The sequence below is a fragment of the Pelodiscus sinensis genome, chromosome 3 (genome assembly GCF_049634645.1).
Source record: "Pelodiscus sinensis isolate JC-2024 chromosome 3, ASM4963464v1, whole genome shotgun sequence".
In the NCBI taxonomy this organism is placed as follows: Eukaryota; Metazoa; Chordata; order Testudines; family Trionychidae; genus Pelodiscus; species Pelodiscus sinensis.
In genome coordinates, this window is record NC_134713.1 from 191,012,303 (window position 1) to 191,026,391 (window position 14,089).

Below are 14,089 nucleotides of genomic sequence, written 5' to 3' on the forward strand. Positions count from 1 at the left end.
CGTACTTCTGAAGTGTCAGATTAACTGGTGCATTTGCAGAAAATAGTTTTTAAAAGCACTATGTCAGTGCTCAAAACAGTTTACCTTGGGCTTTTCATCCAGTATTTGCTGACGAATCTCCTTATGTTTTTCCACAAGTTTCTCCTGTCTTTTACTCTGAGCATCTTCTAGCTGTAAGAAAACAGCACAAAATTCTGTTTCACCCAATACACAAACCTGCTTTTTCCAATTAAAAATATTACAATTCTTGAATGAAAACTGAAAGCCTTTTTAATTTAGCTGTAATCCTTTTTTGACATGCACCAATAACTTCTGTTGTTGGCAGTAGTTCTTCTGTGGCTGCATATGCCACATACTTCATAGGTGAGACAAGGTGGGTGAAGTAATTGGATGAACTTCTGTTGATGAGAAAGAAGTTTGTCTCTCAATATCCTGGGGCTGACCAGGCTAAAATACTGCATATAAACTTCACAGCAGGCATTCAGAACCAGAGTGTGCTAAATAGCCTTGACAATGCAATGTTCCTAAAATAATATATTGTGTTGTGAATTTTGAACCCTATCCTATAAGGAGCCTTGTATGGCTAATTCCTGCACCCAGAAAAAACACTGTGAAAGACTGGAGCCTTGAAAAAAGAAACACGTTCAAATATTTTTGGCTACAGAACAAAACTTGGATCTACATTCAGCAAAACTCTTAAACATTAACTTGACCTCAACGGAAATTAAGCACATGCTTAAAGTTAAGCACACTCTTCAGTGCTTTCCTGTATTGGAGCCTCTGTGAGCCAAAATGACCCAGCCATTTTTAAATAGCTCTGCATTGAAGACCTAAAGAAATTAATGGGAGTTTATTTTCAACATTTTTATTATTTGAAAACAAGCTTTTTTGATCCACATTTCACAAAGCAAAATTTGGTGTTCAGTACAACATAAAACAGTTTAAACCACAAAAAAGCTGGCATTTTCTCATGAAATTCCATGAACCACGTTTTATTTTGCAGAGCTCTGCTCAAAATGCGTATGTATTTCAGCAGTTCCACACACTTAAACAGAATAAGGCATATGCTGTAGTTAAATGTTCCTTGGTTCACAGAGTTTTTAAAGCTGTCATTACATTCTTCAGACAGCAAACCAATTTACAATAATGTTTCTACAAAACATGAAGGCAAGAGACTGTATATGGTTTCCATGAATAAAAACTGTGCATAGATCAAAATGAAATCTAGACTCAGATAAGAAAAATAACTGAATTCCCCTTGGTCATTGATTGTTTAAAAAAATCTAATTTTATAAACAGTAGTTTACAAATAATTGGTAGGGTGGTTGCAGAAAAAGTTGAAATTATATAACATTCATTTAAATCTTTAGAAAAACTGGTTACTTATCTGCACAATAACTCATTACTCAGGATATTTTATATACCTCTATATGCCACTGTAGGTGTATCTACACCCAACACATTCAAGTCAGAGATTTTTGCCAGCAGTCCCATCAGGAGCGGCCTGAGGCCGGCTGCGGCTGCGGCAGCTAGCGCCTGCACGGCCCTCAATGGCGTGATGTAATCATTGGGTACCCCGGGCACCCCGTTGAAGGCGGTGCCCTAGGCGACCGCTGATTCTGCTTATACTCACAGGCAGCCCCCGAGTCTCATTAGTACATGCCTAGTGGCACTTTGTCATGCCTCATAGTATCGCTATTTAGAAGAATCAGGAAGTAGTGGGAATAAAAGCTTTTCCCCCTGTGCTGATAAAAAGCTTCTATTGCTCCCAGATCCAAGAGACTATATATCTTACATGAATACAGCATGGTGAGAAAGATCCCTGAAAACAAATGGGGAAGGTAAAAAGGGGAAGGGAGTGAATTGGCTGAGAAGAGATTTCTTTCCATACATTGTAAAGAAAAGGTAGACAGTAGACAGTTTCCAAATGGGTGGTCGAAACTGTTTATGCCGTGTTCAACATGTGATGCCAATATGACTGTTTGGAAGCTGAAGTCTGTAGAGAAAGGCATGCTGTGGACGAAACTGACAGGCAATATCTACAAGGCTTAGATCTTTGTCTCTATTGTCCTTGTCATCTGAAACATTTCCTCTTCATCCCTGTGGTATAGACACTGAGACTATGTCTAAACTACAGGCTTCTTTCAGAAGAACCTTCTTCCGAAATAAAGCATTCCCATACAAAAGTGCATTGAAAAAGTGATCTGCTTTTTCAAAAGATAGCGTCCATACTGAATGGACGCTATCTCGCATTTCAGCTGTGATTACTATGGACGGAGTGGCCACCAGGGCACCTGTGCATTTTCCTCTTTCCTCTTCTTTCAAAAGAACTCCCTCTTCCCCGTCCACACACGCCTTTTTCCGAAAGAGCTCTTTCAAAAAAAGGCTTCTTCCTCATAGAAAGAGGATTACAAGTGCTGGAAAAAGCCCTCTTTTCTTTTGATTTACTTTTGGAAGAACACGACTGCAGTGCGGCTGTTTTTCTGACAAAACTCTGTAGTGTAGACATACCCCAAGAGAGCAAAGAGTCACCCAGGAATCTTTACAGGCACATCCTGAACATCAGGGAAAAGAGTTTAGTGCTTCCAAGGGCAATTTTTCTCTTGCATTTCAAACTTTCCTTGGGTTGCTGGAGGCCCGTGATTAACAAGAATACCTCACAGGTTGTTGTCATTGAACACAAAGTCATATCAGCTGTCCTGATGGATATTTAGAGAGATGTCTGGGCAGCGAGGACTTTTGAGCGCCATTTTGAGAGATGTGTAGTGCAGCCTAGCAGACTTGAAGTTCAGAACTGTGTGAGGAGGCCAAAGGAGAAGAAGATGGTCTATGTGTTTCACCCGAAACTAGCTTTGGAGTTAGGTCAGCTGGTGGGACACTCCTTGTGGAGGAAATCTCTGCTCTCCCATAGTAGGGATCAGACTTTGAAGAGGAACACAAGGTTTATCTTCTTGAAATAGCATTAAGTCAGAAGTCTCTCTGTTCCTTGGCCCTCATGGGGAATGGGGTATAGATATGGCATTTGTTTCTCACATTTGTCCCTCACCTAAACAAATTAGACAGTGTTAGTGCCTGCCAGTGGTGGAGATGGGGAACCAGCACACAGCACATTTCTGTCCAGCAAACCCCCCTTATGAGGGAGTGGAGAGAGAAGGACCCGGCATCACACCGGTTAAAGAAAGCCTTTGGGCTAGCCCTGCCCTACATGGCCTGCAGCAAATGCCAGGCCTGGAAGGAGGAGAAAAGGAAGGTGACTGACTCAATTTGGGGCTGACTAGCAAGTCAGGCAGGAACCAAGTTCAGTAGTCCAAGGGTATGAACCAGAGCCTGTCTGCTTAGCAGCTAGGGGAGCAAGTAAACCTCCACCCTACCTCCTTGGGAAAAGGGGGGAACCTACTGAGAAGCCCCAGCTAAGGGGAATCTGAACTATTGGGGCCACATACCAAATTTAAGGACTGGACTAGGCAGCGGTTCAGAGTTCCTGAGACATAAACACCAGTAGCAGGAGGCCAGCGCCCTCTCCCCTTTTCACTGGCTTACTCCATGACCCAGCCACTACGTGACACAGCCACCAGAGACCTGACCACACCCTTCCACTAAACCTAACTGAAGTATAACTACACTATATGAACTACAACTATGTACAAAATCTCTAAATTGGCTAACCAGAATGGTTTAAATATAGGATAGTGAGCAGGAACTGAGGGGAAAGTTGTGGCTATGCCCCTTGTGCGCCCTTGGCTCTGTGCATGGGAGAGCAAGGGCATGTGCACCCCCCAGGGGCACTGCTTGCAAAAATCTCTGCCTTGAGTGCATTGGCTGCACATACTCCTACAGCAGGACGTATAGGCTCATGTTCACTCCAAGGATCATTTCCATTTGAACTGTAATCTATAAAAACTGAACTTTTACAAACAATAGACATACAACAGACCGACGTACCCTCTTTATGTACTGCACCACTTCCTGGATATACGATCGAATCATTTCCGTCTTCTCTCTGGGAGCAAGGGATTGACAAGTTATTGCAGTAGACAGAATTACATCAGTATATTTGTCCATGCAGATACATCAATGCTAATGTGACAGACTCTGCCTCGAAGAGACAGTTCCGTCTGGCCATCCATTTGCATTTCTAAAATGTCTAATACGGTAGAATCGGGGTGTCAGAGATGCATCTTCAGATATGTCCAGATACGTGACTTTCTGCAATAGAAGTATTATCTCTTTCTTGCCTTTTAAGCCCTGGGAATGTCAGAGCTCTCATTCAATCCTTCTGCAGGAGAGTATCGCTTTGGCTGTGGCTTCTGTGTGGCAGCAGTGTTCTTTTAAATGTGAAAATGGAATAGCGAAGAGCACACACAGGGCATCACCTGGTACACACTGTCCGGCATATTATATTTAATGCAGCACTCCAATATCAGTGAGCACATATCGTGGCTGAAATCTGGTCTCACTGAAGCCAAAGACAAAACTCACTGACTTCACTAGGGTCAGGATTTCACCCCATAGCTTTACTAAATCAGCCATGGAGCTCTGGATTCAATTGAAACATCTGAATTTTAAAGGTGCCTCTGACTATTTTATGCACATGTTGGATAGGGGCTAACTTCACAATGTCATGCAGCCAGGCAGGCCAAATGAGTTCATACAGAGTTTCCCTGCTAGTGTGGTAGTTTAGCTGGTGATGTGCTGCAGTATTTTAGAGGTGGGGCATGGCTGCTTGTCTTTTGCTTTTGAACTGCCTGGTCTTAGGTCTTGTCTACACTACGATACACAACTTCAGCTACATGAATAACATAGTTGAAGTCAAGTATCAGAGGGGTAGCCATGTTAGTCTGAATCTGCAAAAGCGACGAGGAGTCCTGTGGCACCTTATAGACTAACTGAAGTGTAGGAGCATAAGCATAGTTGAAGTCGACATACTTAGAGGTCTGCTTACTCTGGAGCCTTCGCTATGGTAAGTCGACAAGTCAGGCTCTCCCATCAATTCCACTTGCTCTACTCATTTTGGTAGCATATTGGAGTCAACGGGAGAGTGTTCGGTGGTTGATTTATAACATCTATGCAAGACACAATAAATCAACCCCCGCTGGATTGATTGGTGCCTGTCAATCTAGCCTGTAGTGACGATATATTCTTATTCAACTCCTCAACAATCAGCTGCTATTCTGACTTGAAGCAATTGCTTGTTTTCTTTTCAACTACTTCTAGTAGAACCGAAGCAGGAACACCTCAGCAGTTTCAGCTGCAGTGATTTTTAGACAGATTTTTTTTTCAGAACTGCCTGGCCAGAGTTGGCACACACTGCCATAGACAAGTGCAACAAAGCCAGGGTAGAACAGATACATTAGAATTCCAAAGCTACTAATGCACCTTTGAAAACTTCACCCGGGTCAATATAGGCTCTGATTCCATACCATGAAAGTTAACAGGAACTTTGCCATTGACTTCAATAAGCATTGTATCACACCCACAGTGAACATGCAGCTCATTAGGGATGATGGCATCTAGTTATTTGATTGCATTATGTAAGATTGTTGTTATTGTTTATGAAGTTTGCAGAGAATGAAGCCAACTGCCCTCAAACGATGAGTTAGTTGCAACAGTTCAATAGAAATCAAGGTGCACTTAAGAGATTAAACAGAACTATTGAAATATTGCCACTAATACATAAAGAACTATAATGAGTCGCTTACAAGCAGCTACGCAAACCTTAAAGATGGGGGAAATTAAGGACAATAGAAAAATGAATGCCTGCAAAGTTTGGCATAATATATTCATCTGTGTGCATTTAATTTCCCACATTTGTGAGAGAGAATGCTCAAACACACTTGGCAAAGGTAGTCTTGATGGGATCTACTGGGTTTGCACACAAGTCCTGACACCTCTTTTAGTGGGGCGGGGCAAACTGTGTCTACTTCTTGGGGCTGGCTAGAAACATGGGGAGTTTCCTGCTGCTTTTGCTGCCTCCACTGGATTTTGCTATGCAAAGAGTTTGTGAGAGCCTCCTCAGAGATGTTTACCTGCCTACTTTTGAACACCTAAGTTGGTATTTCAATAGCCTCTCTACTGGCAAATCATTTCACATTGTAATTCATTTTACTGATAAAACCTGTTCCATAACGCCTGATTTTTTCCAATTTCCATGCCATTAAGCCAACTTTAATCATCTTAAATAATTCTTCCTCTTTATACTATCACTTATTTCTATTTTGTCATCTTCTCTTTAGGCTGCTTATTTTATTACATTTCTCCAGTCTCTGCTCTCAGATCATGCACTGGCGTCCTTTTATCTTTCCTGTCTATCAATACAAAGATGTATTTCTTTCACCTACAACTCGAAGCGAAGCTCCAACCCATGCACAGTGGTAATGCTATATTAAACACTGTGCAACCCGGCCTTTGTGCAAAAGCTTGTGTGTTGGTGCGGAGTGGTTTTTTTAAGTTTGTTGTTTTGACTTTTTAAATTCTTTTGCTGTTTTTTTTTTAAATTGCTTTTAGATAATACAAATCATCAGGATCCTGGGCAAAGGCAGGCAGGACAAGCACTGGAGTTCAGAGTCAATATCAGAGTCAACAATCAATCCTGTGATCCATCTAAGAGGCAGAGCTGGAGACAAGATGGAGGACAGGCTGAGGGTCAATACTGCATATTAGGAGGCATGTGGGAGTTCCAGGATTCATGTAGGAGTCAAGGCCCAAATCAGAGCAGAAGTCAATACCAGGAGTTCAGTAGCCAGCTAATAACAGACCCTGTTACCTAGACATTTTCTGAGACCACCCCTTAGCTTTATATAGAGCAATGAACAAATCAAGTACCATAAAGTGCCTTCTCTCAAGCCCCTTGCGGTAGGATTCCCTGTGGTTGGTGTTTGCAGCAGCTCATGGGTAGGAGTATGCAAGCTAGATAAAGCTGGTACTGGGAGGTAGTACAGAGATGTTTGCTACCTTGTAACTCTGCAGGCTTGGGTTTGGGAAGGACAGGGCCTTGCGCAAAGATTGATCAATGCCAACTAATAATAAATACAGTAGTGAACTCTAAAATGTTCCATTCTCTCTTTGAGTTATTTTCCCAAATGAATTGAGGAAAACGAACAAAGCCTATTTGTTGCACATTAGCAAAGGATACGACCCACTTCTGTGCTTATTTGAGAGCCAGTAACGAAATCAATATTTTGCCACCTTTTTCCAGGGACTGCACCCACAAAACACAATTCTCACTTCCACTGTTGAAAAATCAGAAGTAACTCCACACAGGCGAATGCTAGCATGAAAGGGGGACCAGTAGCACAGAATCTGAGGTAACATTACAAACCTAACACAAACCCTCCATCATTCTAATGCTGTGGTTGGTTTCATTCAGAAATGAGATTATAAATGGTAAAGTTAACAAGAAAGGAAATTCCTACCCCACCAGCTCTGTTAAGATGAAACGAAAGCTGCAGGAAATGTCAGTAGTTTCTGTGCAGGCTATCGTTCAATAACATTACAATTCTGTTAAACATATGAAAAGCTTGGATTCCCAAGGAATGCGCTGTAAAGGGCTCCCCCCTCTTGTGAGTGCCACTCTTGGCCGAGGGTGCGCCTTGTAATCTCTCTGCTCAGCTGTCTGCGGAAGAGGGAGTATCCAGTATGTGGCTTCTTCTTATCCCCTTGTTGTGGCTGCTGGAGGTTAGGGAGAGGGGACCCAGGCCTGCCCTCTCCTCTGGGTCCTGGCCCAGGAACTCTGTAAGTGGCAGTGGCTGGCTATGAGTCTCCACTATCTGCTACTTCCTTGCTCCCTGGGTCACTTCCCCAGGATGCTGCTGGGTCCAGCCATCTCAGGGTTCTGAGGCTAGGCTTTCCACACACCCGGTCCAGGGTGCTATAAAATCTTATACTAGCTTGTGGCTAGTCTTCAGCCACTGGACCTGGGTCTCATCCAGGCCTAATGTTCAGCTTGCACTCGGAACTATCCACAGTGCTGCTGTCCTCCCAGTCAGTCCATAGATCTGTCTGAGTCAAGCTCTTGTGAGAAACTGCCAGAGCTTCTTTTATAGCAGCCTGCTGGGCCATGATTGGCTGTAGCAGAGGCAGCCACTCTATCTTGCTTGGAGGACCTCTCTTCTGCTCCTCTCACTGGGGCAGGGTGTGGCAAGGCCTCCAGCCTTTAGCAGGGCATCAGGGCTTAGTCCACCCTGTCACATGCAGGTAAAGTTGCGTTTCTCAAACAAGACACTCAAACTACTTTAACCCTTCCACATTCCTTTTTCTGCATGTTGAAAAGAGCCCACAGAACACTAGTTTTATAGTGTGGTTCAAGGGTCTCTCAAATTCAGAGGAAATTTCATGAACACTCCCGCACATGAGTAACTTTACAAGGTTGAATTGAAGCCAATGGGCTTCTTCACCCACATGCGGAAGTGTTTGTGAAACCAGGGCCTAAGTGTGCCATTCTTTGACCACACTGACCTTGGGTCTTTTCATGAAGATGCTCTCATTTGCTCAAATTCAGCTGGCACAGTGCTACATGTGCAGAAGGAGTTTGGATTTCTTCAAGAGGAGGTGGCACTGTTCCTTTGGTGACCCCTTACTGCCTGCATGCTGATTACCTAATTGAAGCTTTTCTTTTGATGTCATATGGACCAAATGGCCTTAAACATATTAAAGTCTAAAAACATTTTACAGTACACTCACTCGTCCATTTGATTTTTATCCTTGGTTTTAGCTTCTGTAATCTTCTCCTGCCTCTTCTTGTCCATTTTCTTCTTTAACTCCTTCTTTTCTCTATAGGAAAGAGAGATAAAGATAAGCCTACACACACACACACACACACACACACACACACACACACACAAAGAGAGATAAAGATAAGCCTACACACACACACACACACACACACACACACAAAGAGAGATAAAGATAAGCCTACACACACACACACACACACACACACACACACAAAGAGAGATAAAGATAAGCCTACACACACACACACACACACACACACACACACACACACACAAAGAGAGATAAAGATAAGCCTACACACACACACACACACACACACAAAGAGAGATAAAGATAAGCCTACACACACACACACACACACACACACACACACACACACACACACACAAAGAGAGATAAAGATAAGCCTACACACACACACACACACACACACACACACACACAAAGAGAGATAAAGATAAGCCTACACACACACACACACACACACACACACACACACACACACACACACACACACACAAAGAGAGATAAAGATAAGCCTACACACACACACACACACACACACACACACACACACACACGAAGAGAGATAAAGATAAGCCTACACACACACACACACACACACACACACAAAGAGAGATAAAGATAAGCCTACACACACACACACACACACACACACACACACACACACACACACAGAGAGATAAAGATAAGCCTACACACACACACACACACACACACACACACACACACACACAAAGAGAGATAAAGATAAGCCTACACACACACACACACACACACACACACACACACACGCTGTCTGCAGGCTCACTGATGGGGAGGGAAGGGGCAGGTAAACCGGGGCCTGGTGATTCAGCGGCAGCTGCTGCTGCCACTACTGTGGCAGCTGGAGAACTGGGCCCTTTAAATCACCATGAGAATGCCGCTCCAAGTGGGGTGTGGAGGGCTGGCTGCTCTGCCCCCCACCCCTTTCACCTGAGGCTCCACCCCTACCAGGGCATAGAGCTGGGACCTTCCCCCCACATTGCTCAGCGCCCCCGTGGAAGCTGTTGGCCCGGTTGGCTCTCTGTGTGTGGGTATATACACACATATATATTTTAACCAGAAATTAGATGCTGAAAATGATTTAGTTATATGAGAATAGCACCTTACTTTTCACACGTCTCTTTTAGCTTCTTTAACTGGCTGCTCTGACATTCTTCTGCCACATCTGTCAACTTCTGAATGAGCTGGAAAAAACCAAACATGAAGCATTTTCCATTTTGTCATCATAAATAATCCCAGACTGCTTCAAAAATGAAGTGTGGTGAACACGTGCAAATGTCTTATCGTATCATCACCAGGATATCTATGTGATTAACAGCTAGCAGCAGTTTGATCAATGAAGCATGGATTGCCATTTTGAGAAGTGTGGATTTACACATAAAAATCTCATTAGCTTCCAAGTATTATCCTACTTATGAACTCAAAGAACTGTGGTCATCAATCAACTACACTTGCATCCCCCTGCTCATATCTATTTCAGTTTCTCTTCAAGTGTGGTGTGCAGTACCCAGGTTCAGATTTTGGGGTGTCCAGGTAGCAGTAATAGATTAATGCATATTCGTTAAAAGGGACTCTTTGCTGATACCTAGGAAACATGACTTTCAGGTTATAGCACAGGTTTGAGAATCAGAAGATCTGAGTCCTGGCTCTACGAGAGATTTACTCTATGACAGAGGGCAAATTTAAACCCAAAGTCTGATCCCTCTAAAGTCAGAAACAAAATCTCTATTGACTTCAGTAGGAGCAAGACTGGTCCCTTAAAAAATAAATCTCTTGCGTGCCTCAGTTTTTCCATCTGTAAAACTGGGAATAACATTTCCCTACATCATATGAGTACTGAAACTAACAGATCATAAAAGGATCGTTGATATATTTCACTTGAAGATCACTATAATTCAGTCAATCAGATCCATGTTTAGAACCATGAACCAGAGACTGTACAGTAAAATGCAGTTAGCAAAACCCAATTTTACTTTTGTTTTTTGAAAGAACAAAATTGAGTGTGAACTCTCTTTAGAATGACAGAATAAGTAGTTACCTAAGTGTATGAGAATAAGTACATACCTAAGAAAGAATTCTCATTTGTCTGTGAAGCAAATTTTTGTTAGAGCAAATAGAGCTCACAGGAAACTGTCAGTTACGTTTCTTATTGAAAAAGTAGTTATGACATTTCATAACTGCACAATTCAGAAAATGTAACCAAGCTTGGGGAACAGTCATTCTCAGTTTTGAAATGTAAATGTAAGCAGGGAAATGAGTTTATATACAATAAGAAGACCCACAAAATAATTATGAGGCATGTTGAAATGAGTGTAATTAAGTAACTGTGGGTACGTCTACACTACAGCGCTAATTCGAACTAACTTAGTTCGAATTAGTTAATTCGAACTAAGCTAATTCGAACTAATGCGTCTAGAACTAAAAACTAGTTCGAATTAGCGTTTTGCTAATTCGAACTAGCAAGTCCACATTAAGTGGACCCTGAACAGGGCTTAAGGATGGCTGGAAGCAGTGCCGGCAGGGCATCAGAGGAGGACTTAGAGCGTGGAGATGCTGTCTCAGGCTAGCTGATGCGCTTAAAGGGTCCCGACCCCCACCCTGGACAGACAGTTCTCAGGGGTGCCCTGCTTGCAAAGCAGTCCTGGCTTGGATTGCCCGGACTACCCACACTGGGCACATCACAGCACTCGGCCATCAGCCCGGCTGCACTTGCCGCAGGCTGCCATCTGGGGAGAGGGGGCAATCGGGGGGCTGCAGGAGAGCTTCCACCCCCAGAAGCCCGCAGAGCCAGCCCAGTCCTCCCCATCGGGGGCTCGTACCCCATTCCTCCCTCACCTCCTTCCACTTACCCTTCCCTAGCCCCCCTTCTTATTGATGTACAAAATAAAGATAACGTTTCTTCCAACATTGACTCTGTCTTTATTGAACAAAACTGGGGGAGACTGGGAAAAGGAGGTGGGAGAGGGGAAGAGAAAGGCTGGGAGAGGGGAGGGCAACTAACATGATCAGGGGTTGGGAACAGGTCCCAGATGAAGAGAGGCTACAGAGACTGGGACTGTTCAGCTTAGAAAAGAGGAGACGGAGGGGGGACAGGATAGAGGTCTCTAAAAGCAGGGGTTGGGTGGAGAGGGTGCATTCAGAAAAGTTCTTCATGAGTTGCCATAAAGGAGGACAAGAGGACACCAAAGGAAAGGAATGGGTATCAGGCTTCAAACTAGTAAGAGAAAGTTGTTCTTCAGAAAGCAAATAGTTAACCTGTGGAACTCCTTGCTGCAGGAGGCTGTGAAGGCTACAACTAGAACAGAGTTTAAAGGGAAGTGAGATCAAGTCATGGAGGTTGGGTCCATGGAGTAGTCTTAGCCAGGGGGTAGGAGTGGAGTCCCTGCCCAAAGTTTGTGGAAGGCTGGAGAGGAATGGCACGAGACAAATGGCTTGGTCACTATCTTCGGTCCATCCCCTCCAGGGTCCCTAGGGTTGGCCGCTGTTGGCAGACAGGCTACTGGGCTAGATGGACCTTTGGTCTGACCCAGGACGGCCATTGTAAGCTCAGGGCTCAGGGTCGGGGGTCTCAGTGGACCCCCTTGATTTTCATGCACACCTGCTCCTGGGTGGCCAGGCTGGCAGCTCTCCTGCCCTAGACGGCCACTTTCCTGTGCCTAGTGCGGAGATCGTGGACGAGGTCCACGATGTCCGCACTAGCCCAGGAAGGTGCCCGCCTCTTGCGGTCCAGGGCAAGCTCCTGGGAGCCGCCAGCCTGGTCCCGGGAAGAGGGGGAGGGCTGGGGGGCATCAGGTGGCTGGCTCGAGCCATGCCAGGTGCAGGGTCTGCTGGCTGGGTGCTGGCAGGCTTGCACCTGGCACGGGGACCGTAGCCAGCCCGTGCCCCTTTAAGGGGTCCGGGGCCGGGAGGGGGGCATAGAGTTTCCCTGGTGTTGGCCAGAGTGGCCACCAGGGAAACCTGGGGAGGGCTAGCCTCCCACTAGTTCGAATTAAGGGGCTACACACCCCTTAATTCGAACTAGTAAGTTCGAACTAGGCTTAATCCTCGTAAAATGAGGTTTTCCTAGTTCGAACTAAGCGCTCTGTTAGTTCGATTCAAATTCGAACTAGCGGAGCGCTAGTGTAGCGGCTATGAATGTTAGTTCGAACTAACGTCCGTTAGTTCGAACTAACATTGTAGTGTAGACATACCCTGTGTAATCTATTTTTTGATGATGAAAATTTCAGCAGTTACATGGTTACATGTAGGGCTACAGTTGGCCCCCCGGGAGCCGGTGCATGCTGCTAGCTCCGATACAGAGGCAGCAGTGCGGGAAGGCAATGGCTCCCGGGAGCTGGTGTGAGCCAGGAGCTCGCTTTTAAGCTGTCTCCCCATGTGTACCAGGAGCCTGCGTGTAGCTGTGAATTTTAATCGATGAGCCCAGGCTCATTGGTTAACTGTGTACATGGCTACACTTTCACAATGGCTAAACTCCCATGGACTTATATGGGAACAAGGTATCTGCTCTAACTTTGATGATAAACTACATAAGAAGCAAAGACAAGAAGCACACTCCTACCCTTTCTTGCTTAGCCAAACATTTTCATTAGCTTTGTGTTTACAAAAATATATGAGTATTAAATTGTCCCATTAGACTTAAGTATCCACTCAGAAATAACACAGTAAATTAAACTGTGTAGATTTTTTTTTCACCTCATGCAATATCAGGCATTTTTTGCTTTTCATGTCCTTTGATATATGTTGGAGTATGCAAAGCTTTTCAGGGAATGGCAGAACATTCACCTCTCTGAGAGGAATGAGCGGAAAGAGAATTTCTCATTTACCTTAAGGACAACCTATTGCCTTGATTACTGGTGGAGAGCCAACAAAAAAAGATTCTAGAGGTCTTTAAAGCTAACATGTTATATCAAACAGACATTTTCTAACTGCTGTTTCTTCTAAGTCTGAGCACTGTAACTACTTGAGAAATGATGGCAAAGGAGTAACACTAGGCCATAGGTGGATTGATCTGGGGCCATGATTATGATGGCTTTTGTCACCTGGAGGGTGAGCACTTAAGACAGGATGTTATCAAGTACAACTGCAAAGACTACAGCTAGCTGATTAGCTGCTTACCTGGAGCACAGAAGGAAGCTAGAAGCATATGTTTTCCTTAATAAAAAAGGGATTGGAAAGAAATAAAGAAACAAGGGGATGGAACAGACACTTAAAGAAGTCCTCTGTGTAAGCTACTTAGTCTCCATCACTGTAATACCTGAGAGTTCTCTTCTTTAATGTATTTACCCTTGCA

The 14,089-nt window shown here is 44.2% G+C and overlaps 1 protein-coding gene across 8 annotated transcripts in view; it reads right to left on the minus strand.

Annotated features, from left to right (window-relative positions):
- PLCB1 (phospholipase C beta 1) overlaps nt 1–14,089 on the minus strand; it is a 771,739-nt gene that overhangs the window by 167,769 nt on the left and 589,881 nt on the right. For all 8 annotated transcript variants that reach the window (XM_075925687.1, XM_075925686.1, XM_075925693.1 and 5 more), the window contains 4 exons: nt 9,907–9,983; nt 8,680–8,769; nt 3,943–4,000; nt 85–171 (listed from right to left, as the gene is read on the minus strand). In XM_075925687.1, coding sequence (XP_075781802.1) covers nt 85–171; nt 3,943–4,000; nt 8,680–8,769; nt 9,907–9,983 — 312 coding nt within the window. The remainder of the gene's footprint in view (nt 1–84; nt 172–3,942; nt 4,001–8,679; nt 8,770–9,906; nt 9,984–14,089) is intronic.